The sequence below is a fragment of the Tasmannia lanceolata genome, unplaced genomic scaffold (genome assembly GCF_043159265.1).
Source record: "Tasmannia lanceolata isolate RefF3 unplaced genomic scaffold, GAP_Taslan_0.1 ptg000018l, whole genome shotgun sequence".
NCBI classification, from domain to species: domain Eukaryota; kingdom Viridiplantae; phylum Streptophyta; class Magnoliopsida; order Canellales; family Winteraceae; genus Tasmannia; species Tasmannia lanceolata.
This window is the reverse complement of record NW_027518695.1, coordinates 13,812,700-13,831,465: the sequence shown is the minus strand read 5'-3', so window position 1 is coordinate 13,831,465 and position 18,766 is coordinate 13,812,700. Positions and strand designations below refer to the sequence as shown.

Sequence of the window (18,766 nt, the reverse complement as noted above, 5' to 3'; positions counted from 1 at the left end):
GAAGACGTCGAGCTGCTGACAGTGAGAGACGAACTGGTTGTAGTATGTAGAAAGAGGGTTGTCACCACGCCGAAGATGCATCCACTCAGAATAGGTGGCACAAATGCGGGAGAGGTTACCCATGCCAGAAACCATAATCACCGTGTGATCCCAAATCCTCTTTGCAGTCAGAAGCGGCATCATAGTCCTTGAAATCTGTGGGATCATACTCTGCCAGAGTAAACTACGGATATGAGCATCATTCGTTTTCCACTGCTCATAGGTAAGATCCGAAGCTATGCGAAGGTCACGGCATATGGTGTAGACTTTGCGTTTGGCAATAAGATACACCTACACGGCCACTTTTCAATGCATGTAATTGCAACCATCAAGCTTGACCGTGGTCATGGGGAGGAAGGTATGACCCGATGAAGAGGAAAGAGGGATAGAAGAAGAAGAGGCCGTTGTGTGAAAGGGACACCCGTCAAAAGGGGTTGACCGAGAGAGGGATTGTCTACAGTAGGATGATCCATAGAAGGAACAAACGCGAAATAGACAACGCACGACGGGCAAAGTAAGGGACAAGAGAAATGAGAATGCCTCTAGGGCATAAAGAGACCACTATGTGTGGTGAGAGAATGTGGCGCGACTCCGACGAATGAGGGGAAAAAAGGAAGACATAATAGAGCCTCTAGGGCATAAATGGAGAAGATGAGAGGTCGGAGTCGCGGAGCGAAGAAGAAAAGAGGGGCGGAAGAAATTTAGACTATAGAGAGAAAGAGGGTTAGAATTTAGGGTGGGAGGGTTAGGGATTTAAGGTTTCATGAGGGATAGGAAATGGGATTAGTAGAGAAAATTAGGGTTTTAATGAGGGAAAGGAAGGGGAAGGTGAAAATGGGAAGAAAGAGAAAGAGATTGGCGTGGAAGAGAGAGAGAGAGAGAGAGAGGGCGAGGGACGAGGAGCAGGAGCAGGGGCGGAAAAAAGTGGGCTGGGGCGAGTGGGAAGGGTGGGCGAGAGAGGGGTTAGGTAGGGTGGCGCGTGATGGAGGGAGGGAGGAGAGAAGAAGGAGAAGGGGAGCTTCTCCAATGGTCCATAGGGCTCTGATATCATGTTGAGAGGAAAAGTGATTAGAGAAAAAAAAGGAAGAAGTGAAGTCCACTCCCTCTTACTTAGTATATATATATATAAAGAGAACATACATATGACTACTATACCCTTAAGTGTACATAATACACCTTTTAACACAAACTAATAAGCAATTACCTGTAGGGCTACATCTTAAACTAGAATCTATCGGATAATCTCTGATACCCTTCGTGAAAATCCTTCAGGTGAATCCATTCTGATCATACACAAATAAACAGAATAAGATAATTAAACAAGCCGCCACACAAGAGAAATCTATGTCTCCCTCCCCCAAACCCCCTCTCTTTCTCTCGACTTCCCTCACCTTGTTCTTCTCTCACCCTTTACTCTCATCATGTAGGCGCCACACAATGCAGACAAAACCCTGTTCTCTTGCCTCGAAAAAACCTTCTCTCACCTTTTGGGTTGCTTTCTGAAGCAGGTGCGTCTCGCTGTATCCTGCAAATCAACGGCCAAGAGCACAAGTCCATTAATCGGGCTTTCTAGGACCATCCGATTAACAGCCAGACAGTTCGGATCATCAATCGGGCCGAAGATAATATCGAGGGATACTTTCAGATGATCGGTCATTCCAAGATCAGTGCGGCTACAAAATCGATGGTCCATATCAGAGTCCATCACAATTAAGAAAATAAAGGCTAGAAATTTTTCTTCTTCTTTACGAGTCCTCTTTTTATTAAATAAGATGAAACTGATTATAGATTAGTTGTTATAGAGAGTTTTTAGGTGTTATTTTAGCAACTTTGGAGTAGGATAATAGAAGTTTGCTTTTCTGGGAAGTTTAGATAAGCTTGGAATTGTAGTCGTAAAAGAGTTACAAGGGAGAAAGTTTCAGTCAGTTGTTTAGTGTTATTAGGATTAGGATTTTAATTTTCAGAAGTTTATAAATAGGTATTGCTGTAAACAAGTTTATCATCTTGAATATTGAATAAAATCTCAGTTGCCTATATCCAGTTGTTGCCGCCGGAAATTTTATAAGAAAAAGAGCCACATGCTGCTCTTCAAAGAAGAGCCATCTGCTCCCTTTCTCTTGCCTCAAATTCAGCCCACACACCTTAAATCCTTGATTAACCCAACCGGTAGCACCCTTCCCTTCTTGCCTCCTCCTTCGACCGATTCTACGTAGTTTAATTTCAAACCTGATCATCCAATAGCAGCCCATCTCCTTCCTTGCAAACAATCACCCACAACCCAACTAATTCTCACCCCCTCTGTCACTCGAGGCTACCCAAACCAGTCCTATTTTCTTGCCTATTCTCAGCCACTTCAAAGCCATCCTTGCTGGCCTTTGAAACAGCCCCTTGAACCCATCCTTTTCCTTGTTGTTTAGCCAACTAAAATTCCTTGAATCTCAGCCATTAAAAACCCACGAACAGTCCTTTTAAATTATTTAGTTTCAACCCCTTGAGTCTCTTTTCTCACGCCCCTTTTTCTTATTTTCCTTCTTTTTTCCTTCCAATCCCACGACTTCCGCATCGAAAGCTAGCTTCCGGTATACGCCCCTCCATCACTTTCAGACCACAATGGGAAGTCTTAGTTGAATTAGGAAAAGTCCTACTTGTGACCAAGGCAACTTTCCCAAGAGTTTTTATACGGGGCCCTCAGACAACAAGGGCAGAGAGAGAGAGAGAGAAGAAATCCTCCCTCTTGATTTTTTATCTCTCTGCCATGTAAAGGGCCGCCACCATAAAATTTCTCCTTTCCTAAAACACCCGTGTTCCTTTTAAGGAGAAAATGAACGATTCTCATTACCATGTCTGTGCGTGACAAAAAAGACTTTAATCTTGTGCGAGGACTTTTAAATCCAATGACAAAGAGGACAAAACAGAAACAACAAGAAAGGCTTCTCGTGACCAAGGTGTGTGGGGGACTTAATGCAGGGTGTGTGACTCTGCTGATATTGGTTTCCACTATCAATCGTGTGAAGGGGGAAGACCAGATCTTTACTAATCCAAAGCCTGTCTTTCAAAGGGACCGCAATACTCAAGTCTTCAAAGACTTCAATATTTCGTTTTCTTTCCATGCCAAATTTTCAGTTGGAAATTTCTTCAACAGATTGTTTTCCAAAAGAAATATTTGTAAATGCACTAGACCTTTTATTCTTTTTAATAGCTTGAGTGGGTCCACCATTTTACACCTCATGTTTTGATAAGGTGGGCCCCCATCTCCTCCCAAACCACTCACAGGCTCACCATTTTACACCCAATAGCTTGAGTGGGCCCACCATTTTACACCATATATTTGACGGGTAGGTCATGTGAAACAAAACCTTTAATTCAAAACATGGTCGTTAGGATATCAGTAGCCTATCCAGCCTTCGTCTTACAGGGCACGCAGCCTAACCGACCCTACAAATGGGGGACAATCAGATGGTAGTGCGAGAGCTTTGTGAGAATTTTAATGGCCTCTGACAACTTCGTTAAATTATAAAAGACAAGGTGAGTTCTTCTCATCAGTAGCTTGCAGTACCATGTTTTGATAATGAGACAAACTCATCTTGTCTTTTCCATTTTAATTGGCCGCTGAGAGCTGCTTGAGGATTCTAATAGCTTTCAAAAAATGATTAAATAATAAATGACAAGGTGAGTTTGTCTCATTATCAAAACATGGTACTGCTTTTGATTACTTGGGACACCCAGCAACAGTGTACGGGTGTCCCAAGTAATCAAAAGGGGCGGATTTGTCACTTCCTTTGGTGGTGAGAATATCAAAGACCTACGTATACATACAGAGGAATGATAGATGCAAGGGCCCACTTTATGCAAGGGCCGGAGAAGGGCCCTTGAATAGATCCACGCCATTTTCAAAGTCGGTTGAGAAACTGAACTCGGTTCCACTTAATGATGTGGATCTATTCAAGGGCTCTTCTCTAGCCCTTGCATCTATCATTCCTCTTACATATATTGAGTGTCTAGTCAAAATCGTGTGTCTAGGTGATTTCGCACAAAACCATTTCAGGGCCCCTCTTTTCAAGAGAAGAGCTACCTCGCAGCTAAAATTTCCGGTTCATTAATGATAAGAAGAGGGCTAACCACTAATTAAAAAGTTTAAGACAAGAAGAGGAATGCCTGCCATTATAATAACTAGGGTGTGGGGAAATCAATTACCAAAATATTTGATATCTAAACTTTCCCGTTTCGTTAATGTCACTTCTCACTTAATTAAACCAATTTTGGGTTGGTTATCAACTGTCTAAGTCTATAATAGAGAATTGTAAAATGAGGGGTGTCATTGTTAAAATTAGGGGCACAAATACTAATGGGCTATATAAATTTAAATTAAAGGGATTTGTTAGGCAATTTTGTGGAAAGCCATTTTGCAGCTGACTTTTGCATGAGAGAGCTGTCACCTCAAATGAATTAGATGAATAAGACAAAATCTGCTAAAAAAAATGCCTGTGTGGCAGTTCTCTCATGCAGAACTCACCGGCAAAATGACTTTCCGTGAAATTGCCTAGCAAATCCGGATTCCACCACCAAAAACACACGCTCTGATGTGATATTTTTTGGAGAATGTCATAAGAAAATCTTTCCACGGCTTTTTATGAAAAATATTGCTTGGGTCTCCATCATGAGATTCATGACAAACTTCTGGCCTAGTCATTTCTTTGTTGGTCTCGGGCTTGCTTTTGAGTTCCAAACTTTGTTACGTTTCTCTTAAACACCACATGTTTTGGTATCCTCCACCCTCTTTCACTTATTAAGACTTTTTTAGTCACAAGAGATTATTTTTTGGATAATTTATTGATTCTATCAATAATTTGTAGGGGATATATTGGTAGTTATTAGTAGTTATTATAAAAAAAAAATATTTTTATTACGATTCATGTTTACTGCAGACAAAATAAGTGATGTTACGAACCCAAATCGGTACGTTTCGGATTTGATCTTAGAGGAAAGATCAGCCTCTTGACCCACTTCGAGGGAAAGGTCAGTCCTAGTCATTTGTGTTCAAAACAAATTTCTAGAATAAAATTCTTCATTGATTTAAGAAAGGCCGTGTACATGTTATTTATAGAAAATCCTGATCCCTTATTTCCAAGACTCCTGAACAAATATAAAAATAACAAATAACTAAACTAATTGATTTCACCCTAAGTGGGACCTATTTAGTCACATAACATTCCACCCGCCTTGAAATCAACCTTGTCCTCGAGGTTGGATTATTGGAAAAACAATTTATTCCACCAGAATCCCTAATCTTATTGGGTGTAATCTTGTTAAAAACATAGTTGATATTATGGTTGCAATCATTTGAACCCTGCCTTCAAAATTCGTTTTAATCCAAGTTGGAAAGAAATATGATTTTTCATGGAGCCGCATCAAAATGATGGAATTATCGAATAGTTGAACAAAACTAATACCCTCTTCGAAAATGTGTTCAACTAAACCATCCTTGTCACCATCAATTTTCACACATTTCTCTTCCCGAAAATATCATTTTCAATATTTTGCTTTTCTTTATTGTTGCGTATTTCCTCAATTGCTATATAAATTTTATCTAAGCCTTCCGCAAATCGTCGATGCCCTTTGATCAATTCCAAAACAAATCCTCTGATATATCTTCTGAAAATCACCTTGTACATAATCAAAAATCTCCCAAGATGCAGCCATAACACAGGAACAATTGCTTAGGTACCATTTGTTACTAGCAAGGTTTAAAATTTTGGTTTCGGATCCCGTTTCGCTCCTACGGAAAAACGTAATGTCGATTGAAATCCTGAAATTTCGGTCGAAATCAGATACTGGGACCGAAAAATCAGCACCTCAAATCGAAATTAAAAAAAAATTGGTACAAAATTTCGTCAGAAATCACCGAAATTTCTGAAATTTCTATGAGCTTTGCTGAAATTTTAGGTGTGCGATATTTTCATAAAGAATTTCATTAATTTCGCTGAAATTTCATGCATTTCCCTAAATTTTGGGGATTTCACCTGAAATTTCGACGAAATCTAGCTCCGTTTCAAATTTTATGCTTTTCGGTTTCGGTGTCAACCGAAACCCTAAAATTCTGATTTCGGTCGAAATTTAAAACCTTGGTTACGAGCCCAGACCGGTTCGTAATGGATTGAATCTTCTAAGAGGGGAAATTAGCCTCATAACCCACTTCGAGGGAAGGGTCGGTCCTCATTTGTGTTTAAAACACAATTTCTGGAATAAAATTCTTCATTGATTTAAGAAAAGCTAAGTATGTGTTATTTATAGAAAACTCCTAATCTAGATAATACTTACCTCTACTAAACAACTAGAGAGCAAATCTAAAATTAACAAATATCTAAATTAATCTATTTCACCCTGAGCATGACCCATTTATTAGGTAATAATGTAAAAGTGCGTCTTACCTACTATTTTATACTTCACGTGTTTTCACGGCCAGCCATCATATAAATGTGGGTCGTACCTATGGAAATCAGAGATAGGCCTTATTTACATGTACTCATAATGTAAACAGGATCCAAGCCGTCCATTTCATTGGCCCTACCTTTGATGGGCTGTGTTAAATAACTCACACAGATCCAACGGTTGCAATTGCTTCAATGAAAGACCCCTCAGTTTTGCCGTCTGCATGCGTCAGCCTTTTCTTATTAAATAAGTTTTGTACGGAGAAAAAAGGGTCACGTAGTTTCCGGGAATGTTCCTTCGCTAGATTAAACAATAAGTTAATCAGCTAAAAGAGATTGCCTAATTAATTAACATTAAATTCCAAGTAATCAACATTAAAAAAATCCTAAGTGATAGAAATTAGAAAGTGCGACCTGCTAGGAAGATACGTTCGTGCTACAACTTCCTCCCGGTTCTTTTCAAGGACAAAAATAGCCTTATATATATCTTTAATTAACGATGAAGCAATCTTATTTAAGTGACATGGCAACTTTAAAATCACTGTCTGGGACAACCCTCACACAACCGCGTTCTAAAGTAAAAAATACGAAAGAAAAAAAGTACTTTGCTTCCCTCACGTCTCCCAAGCAAAGCTAACCCTTTTAAGCGATCCAGAGAGAGAGAGAGAGAGAGAGAGAGAGAGAGAGTCTAAAACCAGGAGGAAGAAAAGGACTTTGAAGGCTATTTCTCTTCGGAAAACTCTACAAATCTGGTAATTTCACCCCCCCAAGATCTACAAAAACACCCCCTTTCTTCTCCTTACTTACAATTTTTATCATTTTTTTTCTCTTATTTGCAGATCTAGATTCTTCAGTTTTCAGTAGATTTGCAACAGTTTTTAGTGGTGAGATTTTTTGTTTGTTTTAACGATGGGAAAAGGAGGGCAAGAAAATGAAACGAAACCGTACAAACCCTCGCCGGACTCAGGCGAGATTTTTCCGGCGTGGGCGAGAGAAATCTCCGAATGCGAGGCCGAATACAAGGTGGATATTAACATCGGCCTCTCATCTTCCGAAGCCCTAAAACGCCTACAGATCTACGGCTATAACGAACTCGAGAAACACAACGGACCGTCGATCTTCCGCCTGATCCTTGATCAGTTCAACGATACTCTCGTTAGAATTCTCCTCTTTGCCGCTGTAATCTCATTCGTCCTCGCTTGGTATGATGGTGATGAAGGGGGAGAGATGGAGATCACGGCTTTTGTTGAGCCTCTTGTGATTTTTCTGATTTTGATTATTAATGCTATTGTTGGGGTTTGGCAAGAGAATAATGCGGAAAAAGCTTTAGAAGCTTTGAAAGAAATTCAATCGGAAAACGCTACTGTTAAGCGCGGTGGGGAGATTATCCCTAATTTGCCTGCGAAAGAGCTTGTTCCTGGTGATATTGTTCAGCTTAAGGTTGGGGATAAGGTGCCTGGTGATTTGAGGGTTTTGAGTTTGATTTCGTCTACTGTTAGGATTGAACAAGGGTCACTGACTGGTGAGAGTGTGGCAGTTAATAAAACCCATCATAGGGTTTGTTCTGAAGATACCGATATTCAAGGAAAGGAATGTATGGTTTTTGCTGGGACGACTGTTGTTAATGGTAGTTGCGTTTGTTTGGTTACTCAGACGGGTATGAACACTGAGATTGGGAAGGTGCATTTGCAGATCCATGAGGCGGCGCAGCATGAGGAGGATACCCCATTGAAAAAGAAGTTGAACGAGTTTGGGGAGGCGCTTACGGCTATAATTGGCGTGATTTGTGCTCTGGTTTGGTTGATTAATGTGAAATACTTTCTTACTTGGGATTATGTTGATGGGTGGCCTCGGAATTTTAAGTTTTCTTTCGAGAAGTGCACGTACTATTTTGAGATTGCTGTGGCATTGGCGGTTGCTGCTATTCCTGAAGGTTTGCCTGCGGTTATTACGACTTGTTTAGCGTTGGGTACTCGGAAAATGGCTCAGAAGAATGCGCTTGTTAGGAAGTTGCCTAGTGTGGAGACTTTGGGGTGTACGACTGTGATTTGTTCTGATAAGACGGGTACGTTGACTACTAATCAGATGTCGGTGGCGAGACTTGTGGCTATGGGGCTTGGGACGGATAGGATTCGGAGCTTCAAAGTGGAAGGGACTACATATGATCCTTGTGATGGGAGGATACTTGAGTGGCCGGCTCACATGGATGCGAATCTTCAAATGATTGCAAAGATTGCTGCTATTTGTAATGACGCAAGCATTGGACACTCGGGTCATCAGTACCTTGCTACTGGAATGCCCACTGAGGCCGCTCTGAAGGTGAGGTTCTATACCTTTGCTTTATTTGTTTATTTTGACGATGAAATAGAATTTTCAAATGAAGAAAAAGATGGATAATTAGCAGGACCAGCAGAAATCTCTAATTTCATAAAGCTAAAATTGTCTTCAACAATCAAATTTGCATTCATGTTGAAATAAGAAGCATCTCAACGCAGAGATCAAAACAAAATTTAAAGATCTCTTACCAAAATTGTAAAGATCTGTTTGAAAAATCTTTGTCACCTGCTTGGAGGAGCATAACTCTTGCCCGCGTATCTGACCATATTATGACAATACCTTCAATAAGTAGATCTCTTGGAGGTGTGGGGGACAAACTTTGTAAGCCCTACATAAGAGTCTTCATTAATGAAAAGCAAAAATAAGAGAGCCCAATGCTTCGGTCTAGAATGCGGAGAGCCTCCAACAAATAAATTAGCAAATGGCTGTTAGGATTCTTAGTCTGTTGTTTGACGATCCAACCGGGTGTTTTTGAAGGATGTTACCTCATTAGGTTTAGACTTGTTTTGTCTAAAGTTATATTATGCGAGCAGTTATGTTGTTCCTGCATTTGATTTTTCTGCTGTAACTTAGACTTGTTGGTGAGGGTGATCTTAAATATCCCATTATGTCGCTACTCTTTTCAGGTTCTAGTTGAGAAAATGGGATTTCCAGGAGGCCATGATAAATCATCTACCAGTATTGTATTAGGTATGTTGAAACTTGACATAGTTGATTTCTATGACGTTCTTTTGCACATATATTCATGGGTATTCACATCTTCTGCTTTGGATCTTTTTCCATAAATTAAGGTTGCTGTCAACGGTGGATTGAGATGGAGCAGAGGATTGCCACTCTTGAATTTGATCGTACTCGGAAGTCAATGGGTGTTATTGTGAAGTCAAACACAGGAAGAAATTTGTTACTAGTGAAGGTCTGTTGATCTTATTTTGATCTTTAATGAAAATATATTTCACCTAGCGGCTTTATGACTCATTTGCTTGCCTATATACCCATGCAATATGCTATGATCTGTTTTGTGAAACAGAGCTTGTAATTTTCTTTTATTTTTTATTTAAAGAATTTGATCCTAATTGCAAAATACATGATTTGAGGATTTGTTATTCATTCAATGGATACTACTTATTGATAAAAATGATTTGATGCACAAAAGACTTGGGCAGTGATTCATATAGATGGAATATGATACATAAATAATTTGTTCTTGATGCTGTACTAGTTCAAAGAATTACTCATTTTGAATGAAGTGGCAAAAATTTTATTGTAAGATATAGGAATGCCTTTTGAACCATTTATCATGGATACACACATGCACGTGTGCGTGTGTGGGTGGGGGTTACCCATTCACTTTGGATGATGAAAATGAAACATGGTTTATGATTTTCTTTTATTTTTTATTTAAAGAATTTGATCCTAATTACAAAATACGTGATTTCAGGATATGTTATTCATTCAATACTTCCGATTTACTGACGAAAATGATGTGATGCACAAAACATTTGGGTACTGATTGATATAGATGATACATGGCACATAAATAATTTGTTCTTACTACTTATTGACTTTTCGTCAGTAAATCGGAAGTATTGAATGAATAACATATCCTGAAATCACGTATTTTGTAATTAGGATCAAATTCTTTAAATAAAAAATAAATGATGTGATGCACAAAACATTTGGGTACTGATTGATATAGATGATACATGGCACATAAATAATTTGTTCTTACTACTTATTGACGAAAATGCAAATGACTTGGATATTGATAGGTATAGGTGATATATGACACATAATTTGTTCTTGATTCTGTATTAGTTTGTAGAATTACACATTTTGAATGAAGTTGCATAAATTTTATTATAAGGTATAGGATCCATTCATGCTTGCGTGCGCGCGCGCGCGTACATGCGTGGGTGGGGTTAGCCTTTCACTTTGGATAACCTGTTTTTTTGTATCCTTTTACTTTGGAGTGTCCTTGGTCCTACTTACGTTGTACACAACTATGGCTTAGGGTTAGGAGAGGGAAGATGCAAGAAAGTTGAGAGTGACAGGAGAAATGTCATCGATACAAGGAGGGAAAATGAAGGGCAGTGATAAATCGACCCCCATCTCTGTGCACTGCCCTATATGGGGGTCGATTTATCACTGCCCAGAATGAAATGTTATTTGTCATTTTCAGTTGGGTCTTTAAATGTTATGAAAATACCCCTCATGAATATACATAAATGGATGAAAAAAGAAGGGTATTTTCTTACGTAGATGCCCTCCGTCGATATCTAGGACACCCCACATGAATATACAAAATAATTTCAGACCCTAGGATATGGATCCAATGGACATGATTCGGATCCAATTGATGTGCCCGAATCATGTTGGTGGGGGACACCATCCACAACAAGAAGGCATCCATAAGAAGAACCATTCTCAAAGTTGATTTGGTAGGGCAATCTTGTCATGTTGGCATTTATGGGGAGCACCAAATTAAAGGAGGTGGCATTGTTAAATTCCTTGATACATCCTTTTCTTTATTTTGTAACGCTAACCTGGGAATAGATCTTGTGGATTTCTATAACCATATTTGTATTGGATTTATCTAACTTCTCATTCATTTAATAAGTGGTATATATGTATGACTTGTCATTGAATTTGAAATAAATACACTTGGAAAGTAAAGAATGTAAAAATCCTTATTGAATGAATAATACTTACATAATAGAATGAAATAAATACCCTTAGAAAACTAAAGAACGAAAAATACTTATCGAATGATTAATGCAATTTGCACAAATTAATGCTAATAAAGGCGCCAAAATTTAGGGTATGGTTAAATAGTACAGCAGCCAGATAGAATGGCAATCGAAATTTATCAGAAATTTCAATGAGGAGGATGAAGTGGCATTAGTGGAAAAAATCAGTCACATTTGCAGTTTACATTCCCAGCCTAATAGGGGGTGTTCGTTATTGGCAGGAAATTGGGGACCAAAATTCCCATCCCAATGACCGTCTCTTTAGTTTCTTGCAACTCAATTCTACTATATCATCATCTTTGTTACTCTCATGCGGATGGTAGCTTAAAAGAGGAATCACAGAACAGCACAGGGCTATGAAAGGGCCCAACAATACTTGAAGCCAAAAGCTGGGCTTTAGTCACCATACTCTTGAACTGAAGGCCTGGTTGAGATTGAGATGATGGGAATTAGGTTGCAAGTTCCTTGATGATCTGGGTCCCCACCTTGATTTATCGTGGAAGAGGAACACATTTTCTGGGAAACTCCTCACTACCGAAAGTAAGAGAAGCTTCAGGCCAATCGGACCAGAAATACAAACAAATGACAGAGGCTGCCTCTAGCTGTTAGTAAGCAGGCATTGTCCTGGTCACCTATCAATACAAAATCTGGTAATGGCGAGGATTGGCAGAGGACAGCAACAGGGTAGAGGCCTGCCTTTTAACCTAAGAGCCAAGACCAATGAAGCATCTGATATAAGCAGTATACTTGATGTCAAGACAGCAAATTTCAGGTATTAAATGGAGAAGAGGAGTGGGGGGGAGGGTTCGTGGGGGATGTAGTTGTCCTCTACTCTAGAGGAGTATATTGCCTATTGGTTTCTTTGAAGAGTCAGTCGGATAACGCAAAGCTTTCTTGATGGTCTCCAATGAGCTGAGAACTAATTACTATTGTTACCCGTTAACTCAACTTATTGTGATAATATCATGATAGTCGTATGAAATAATGGTATTGTCATAATTTCTTGATAAATTAAATTTATTACTAGAAATTCCTTTTGTTTTTAATAATGTTACGATGATATCATGACACTGGTGGTTCTCAAACTCACACACACACATATACACACAGTTTAAGTTTTTAATTAAAATTTTGAATTCTATTTTTAGCTTTTTTTTAAAAAAAATTTGGGATGCTTTTGCGATACTATCCTGATAGAAATGTCAAATTTCGCACTTGTCCCGATAACTACTCGAGATAAATTCCCGAGAACAATGTTGTCACTTGTCACCGAGGCTGATAATAGAATAATTGATTGATGGTGAGTTATTAATTGTTCATCTTTGTCTTATTAAATACCTGAGTTATTAATTGTTCATCTTTGCCTTCTTAAATACCTTTTTTGTGCGGGTGTCCTAGAAAATCCAAGTCAAATTTCTGTTTTACTAATGCACGTTGTTAGTAGAAAGGGGGAGCAATGGCCAATTTGCTACCAAAATGGCCAGCAGAATGGTTATGAATATCTAGTAAATAGTGGATGCTATTATAGATTGTCTTTCAACCGCATTGTTGCTCTCACAACCATATATTTATGTGTGTCTATTTCATTCAATTGTATATTTTGCATCTGTTATACTTATGACTTCTCGTAGAGTCTGATATGCACATGAGTTAGCAGTCTTTTCTAATGCCAGTTAATTTTCTGTAGTTTGGAGTTCTAGTGGATATCTTACCATAAATGTTGCATTATGGCAGGGTGCAGTAGAGAATTTGTTGGAGAGGAGTGCCTCTATGCAATTGCTTGATGGTTCTGTTGCCAAATTGGAGCCAACTTCAAAAGACCTAATCCTAAAAGCCCATCATGATATGTCTACAAATTCATTGCGATGTTTAGGTTTTGCATACAAGGAGGATCTTTCTGACTTTGCAACATATGATGGTGAACACCACCCAGCTCACAAGCTTTTACTTGATCCCTCTAATTACCCATCGATTGAGAGTGATCTGATTTTTGTCGGCTTGGTTGGGCTCAGGGTGAGGCTGCCATTCTCTATTTGTATTTTTATGACCCCGTATTCTATTTTCCTGTTCTCTCATTTTGCTGGCCATAATTTTGACAACTAATATTCTTCTTTCTTGTGTCCTGATTTTAAATCATCTTAGGATCCCCCTCGAGAAGAGGTCCACAAAGCAATTGAGGACTGCAAAGCAGCTGGCATCCGAGTTATGGTTATTACAGGAGATAACAAGGACACCGCGGAAGCAATATGTCGTGAAATAGGTGTATTTCAGCCTGACGAAGACATTAGTAGGAAGAGCATAATAGGAAGAGAATTTATGAATCATAGTGATCCCAAAGGTTATTTAAGGCAAAGTGGTGGACTTCTTTTCTCGAGGGCTGAACCAAAGCATAAACAAGAGATTGTGAGATTTCTCAAAGAAGACGGTGAGGTGGTTGCAATGACTGGCGACGGTGTAAATGATGCCCCTGCTTTGAAGTTGGCTGATATTGGTATTGCCATGGGCATTTCTGGAACAGAGGTATATTATGTATATGCTTCTTGCTGATATTTCTCGGATATTCTCTACCTTTATTTTCTCCATGGGCATGCTTTTGTTTTCTGTATTTTGCACCAATTATATCACTCTTTTGTAACTCCTCTTCTTTGATCAGGTTGCAAAGGAGGCATCTGACATGGTATTAGCAGATGATAATTTTAGTACAATAGTTGCTGCAGTTGGTGAAGGCAGATCGATATACAATAATATGAAGGCCTTTATCAGGTTTATTTCCCTTCAGTTTCAGTCTCTTTAGCCTTTTCTTTAGGTTAGGTGTAGATGCTGTAACTGCAATTATTTTCTTTCACTTGAAAATTTCAATGATGAATATGAAAACTAATTATTTTTTTTTCAGATTAGTATTTGTATCTAAGGCTTGTGTTTCGTAGATATTTATTTCTCTGTAGTGCTTTCACCTCCCACACTGGTACTAGGGTATATACTTACTGCCACAGTTGTAAATTTCGTTTCGTTTCGTCCCAAATGGACGAAACATTTCGGTTTCGGCCGAAAACGGGAACGAAATGACGAAAATATCTTTTCGTTCCGGATTTTGGCCGAAATTGACCGAAATCGACTGAAATTCGACCGAAATTGACCGGAATTGACCGAAATTTACTGAAATTTACAGAAATTTGACGAAATTTACTGAAAAGTTTCGAACAAAATTGTCCGAAATTTCGTTTCGGTAGCCAAAACGAAATTTACAACTATGCTTACTGCCCATCACTGTCATCTTGTTCTCTCTCTTTCTTTCTGTGGTTTGATACTGCAAGCATATCTATAACTAAAAAAATGCTATTTCTTTTGTTGGACTCCCATAAATTGGATTTGTGGAGATGCTTTTGAATTCAAAATTTGCACGGTTTGAAACTATGTATGCCAAAAAAATGTTAGAGAAACTTCTAGTATCCCATTTCAAAGAAATCTCAATGACATAGAACATTCACAAGAAGTGGTATTTGATACTTACAATTCATGATGGGAAAATGGAGCCGACAAAGTATTGTTCGAAGCCATGACCTAACATGTTGTGAAGGTCAGCAATTGTATTGGTCAGCAGTTGAAATTGAACTGGTATGTTTGTTGGATTGGGGTGTCAGCACGATCTCCTAAAGGAAGCACCCAATATATAATGGATGTAGGTCCACTATACGAAATGACATGGTTGAGTTATATTGTTTGTATTCTGATCCTCTTGAAGGCTTTGATCATGTTGAACATTATAGATTGTGCTTCAGAATCTAGTTGGTTCCATTATCTTTTTCTGTTACCAGAGACCTGGATACTTCTAAAATCTTTATAATTATTGGCATAGACTTTGTTATGTTTAATGTGTTTAAACATAATATTGGTGAAGCTGGCATAAACATTTGTACTCCTAAAACTTTATTGCAGGTATATGATCTCCTCTAATATTGGTGAAGTTGCCTCAATATTTCTAACGGCGGCTCTAGGCATTCCTGAAGGGCTGATACCTGTTCAGCTTTTGTGGGTCAATCTGGTTACTGATGGCCCCCCTGCAACAGCTTTGGGATTCAACCCTCCTGATAGAGATATAATGAAGAAACCCCCTCGAAGAAGTGATGATTCATTGATCAGCCCATGGATTTTATTCCGTTATTTGGTAGGATTGTCTTTCTCTGATTCCATTAATATTACTAAGGTGGTGGTGGTTTGTTCATGTTTTCTATAAATAACCAGCAATGCAGAATTAACCTATGGTATGATTTTTCTACAATGGTTTCTTAGTTAAAAACTTAAAATTGACCAAATGATGGGCTCAATGTTTGTTCTGGAACATATGTTCTATGAATATGTGTCCCTTATTTGTAGTTACCATTTGATTAAGTCACCATCTTTTTTCATTCAGCTATTATTGAGAACCTATAAAATTTTCATAATTTCTGATACGAAAAATAATTTTGCTGAGCCTGACGTGACAGATGTTCTTTTGTAAGTTCAATAATCTTGATTTGTATTGCAATTATTCATGATCATGAATGACCACACTGTGCACAGTCCGAATATATCCCAATTTCTCAAATGATATAAAAAAAAATGCTCCTACCTTTCAAAAATGTGTACCGCATGGACTTTCTTCTCTATTAACGGCATGATAAGTATCGATTGCTTATCATTGGGTTGAATTTTTAGTATTGAAGTACGTTATAGCGCAAACATTGTAAGCATCTCTTGTATTTGTCCATATATGTGCACATCTATGTCATAAATATACTGCTTACGTGATGATTGCTCTTTTGTTGCTTGTACAGGTTATTGGGCTCTACGTAGGTCTGGCCACTGTTGGCGTTTTCATCATATGGTACACCCATGGCTCCTTCATGGGTATCGACTTGAGCAGCGATGGCCACACACTCGTCACTTACTCCCAGCTCTCTAACTGGGGCCAGTGCCCTACCTGGGAGGGCTTCACGGTGTCTCCCTTCACTGCTGGAGCTCAGGTGTTTTCCTTCGATGGCAACCCATGCGATTATTTCCAGGCCGGCAAAGTAAAGGCTATGACCCTTTCTCTCTCCGTCTTGGTTGCCATTGAGATGTTCAACTCCCTCAATGCCCTCTCTGAAGATGGAAGCCTGTTGGTGATGCCGCCATGGGTCAACCCATGGCTCCTCCTGGCCATGTCCGTATCCTTCGGCCTGCATTTCTTGATCCTCTATGTTCCATTCCTTGCTCAAGTGTTTGGGATCGTGCCTCTCAGCCTAAATGAATGGCTCTTAGTGTTGGCTGTCGCATTACCCGTGATTCTAATCGACGAGGTTCTCAAGTTTGTCGGGCGGTGCAAAAATCGGACCCATGTGTCAGCCCCAAGACAATCCTTGAAGCCCAAGGATGAGTAAGGTGGAATACCTTTCAAAAAAAAAAAAACTGATGAGTAGGTGACGAGAGTAGGTCACAGAAGATAGGTGCTGACATTGATAGGGAGATATGGAATCACTTGAGAAGTTCAGATGCAAGGTGCGCATTTATATTGACTGTTCTCTTGGTTCCTGACCCTCAATTCTTTTATATTGAGGGCTGATCTGAGCCCTGAAGAAGCAATTTAGGACTCTAATAAATTCAGAGACCCAAATCGCATCTTTCTCCCAGTCTATTCCTATTTTAAACTCTTTCTTATCTAGAATCTGCAAGAATAGGAGCATTGATTGCAGTTATTATTATTATTATTTTTTTTGGACACTCGGCCTATCAGCCAAAAGACGTTTGGCTTGGCTTATCACAGACTGTAGATATATCTGTTTGCAGTATTGTGCTTCAATTTCCTTTAAAAATCAAGTTAGTTGCAGGGCAATTATTGCATTTGGGACCAGGCCCTTTGAATTGCATTCATAATTGTAATGTGATTTGTTCTACCATTCAAAAAAAAAAAAAAAAAATTTGTAATGTGATTTGTCAAATGCTTGAAACTTTGTTTCTTTTAGAGTTAGAGAGGAATTTCTTCTTCAGCGAACTTGATACGATGCTCTGTATGCCAGTGTATGGTGATTGGGCTTGATGCTCTACTGGAGGCCACCATGTGAATGTCCTTACACAGGCCATTGATTCAATCGCTACGGGCCTTTTGGGATAACCTAGAAAAACGAGTGGCCATTAGGAAAAGATGGTTACAAGTAAACAGTAAGTTCTAAGGTGCAAAAAAAATGCTCTTATGATCATGGTCTGCAACAAAATGGGCAGAAACAGTAGAATGAGAATAGAGAGTGGTTAGTGAAAGAGAGCAAAATGTGATGGGTTGAAAACAGGAAAAAAAAAATCCTGTTTAAAATTGTTTTTTCCCCTGTTTTTTAAGCCCTATCACATGCTCACTCCATTTATCACACCTCGATCCTAGAAAATGCCTCCAATTACATTAGGGAAATGATTTCACCCCAAACATGTTTTTACAGTCCCCAAAAAGCACTTATGTGACAGTTAAATGCTAAAAGACAAGATACTACCCAAGCCACCCCTGTAGCTAAGAGAGTGGTCATAATCACATCAAGAGAGGGCTGTCTAGAGGAGAAGAGAGGTTTAAATAGGTCATTTTCTATATGGATAGAGGGTGTTCCGGAACCACTTGGGAACCATATTATAGTTGTTCCGTGAGCGTAGTTGGGCTGAAATCATCTCCCTTACATTATTATCTAGACCTACCTGATATACTTGAATTGGGCTAAGCTATTCATCCATGTCTTAAAAATATGATATTTATTGATTACGCTTATACCCTTTATATGAATTAATGAAAATGCAAGATTCTCCTTCTCTACAATTGATTTATCTTGAAGAAAATATTTTATGCATGAGTATTTTGTTTAATCTCCTCTTTATTTTACGGATAAAATATCTTGTATTTTTGTTGCACGATTCATGTGCATCACGTTATATGAAGAAATGGACGGCTGAAAAAGAAGTTCCGGGGTCCACATATTCAATGATCAGAGGTCTGGATCGTTTTGACTGGGGCGGATTTTTGAGGGATGAAGCCCATAATAGGAACAGTTTGGACAGTTGAACGCTTGGTTATCCCCCATTCTATATTAGGAAGAAGCCCTCGAATTGATATGGGCATATATATCTGCCTACAATGTGGGGCTACAACATGCTTGTGGCATCAAAGCAGAAAAGTGAAGTATACTATAACACAACCTTATTTTGGTTTTTGCCACCCATCTC

General features: G+C 38.9%; 1 protein-coding gene across 1 annotated transcript; it reads left to right on the top strand.

The window, feature by feature from the left end:
- The first annotated feature begins 7,060 nt into the window (after positions 1-7,060).
- LOC143849619 (calcium-transporting ATPase 1, endoplasmic reticulum-type-like) lies at positions 7,061-17,494 on the top strand. Its single transcript, XM_077358705.1, has 9 exons — positions 7,061-7,219; positions 7,307-8,786; positions 9,431-9,494; positions 9,596-9,717; positions 13,286-13,564; positions 13,694-14,071; positions 14,205-14,314; positions 15,488-15,716; positions 16,366-17,494. The coding sequence occupies exons 2-9, from the start codon at positions 7,377-7,379 to the stop codon at positions 16,948-16,950; spliced, it is 3,177 nt and encodes a 1,058-aa protein (XP_077214820.1). The 5' UTR covers positions 7,061-7,219; positions 7,307-7,376; the 3' UTR covers positions 16,951-17,494.
- Positions 17,495-18,766: the final 1,272 nt, after the last annotated feature.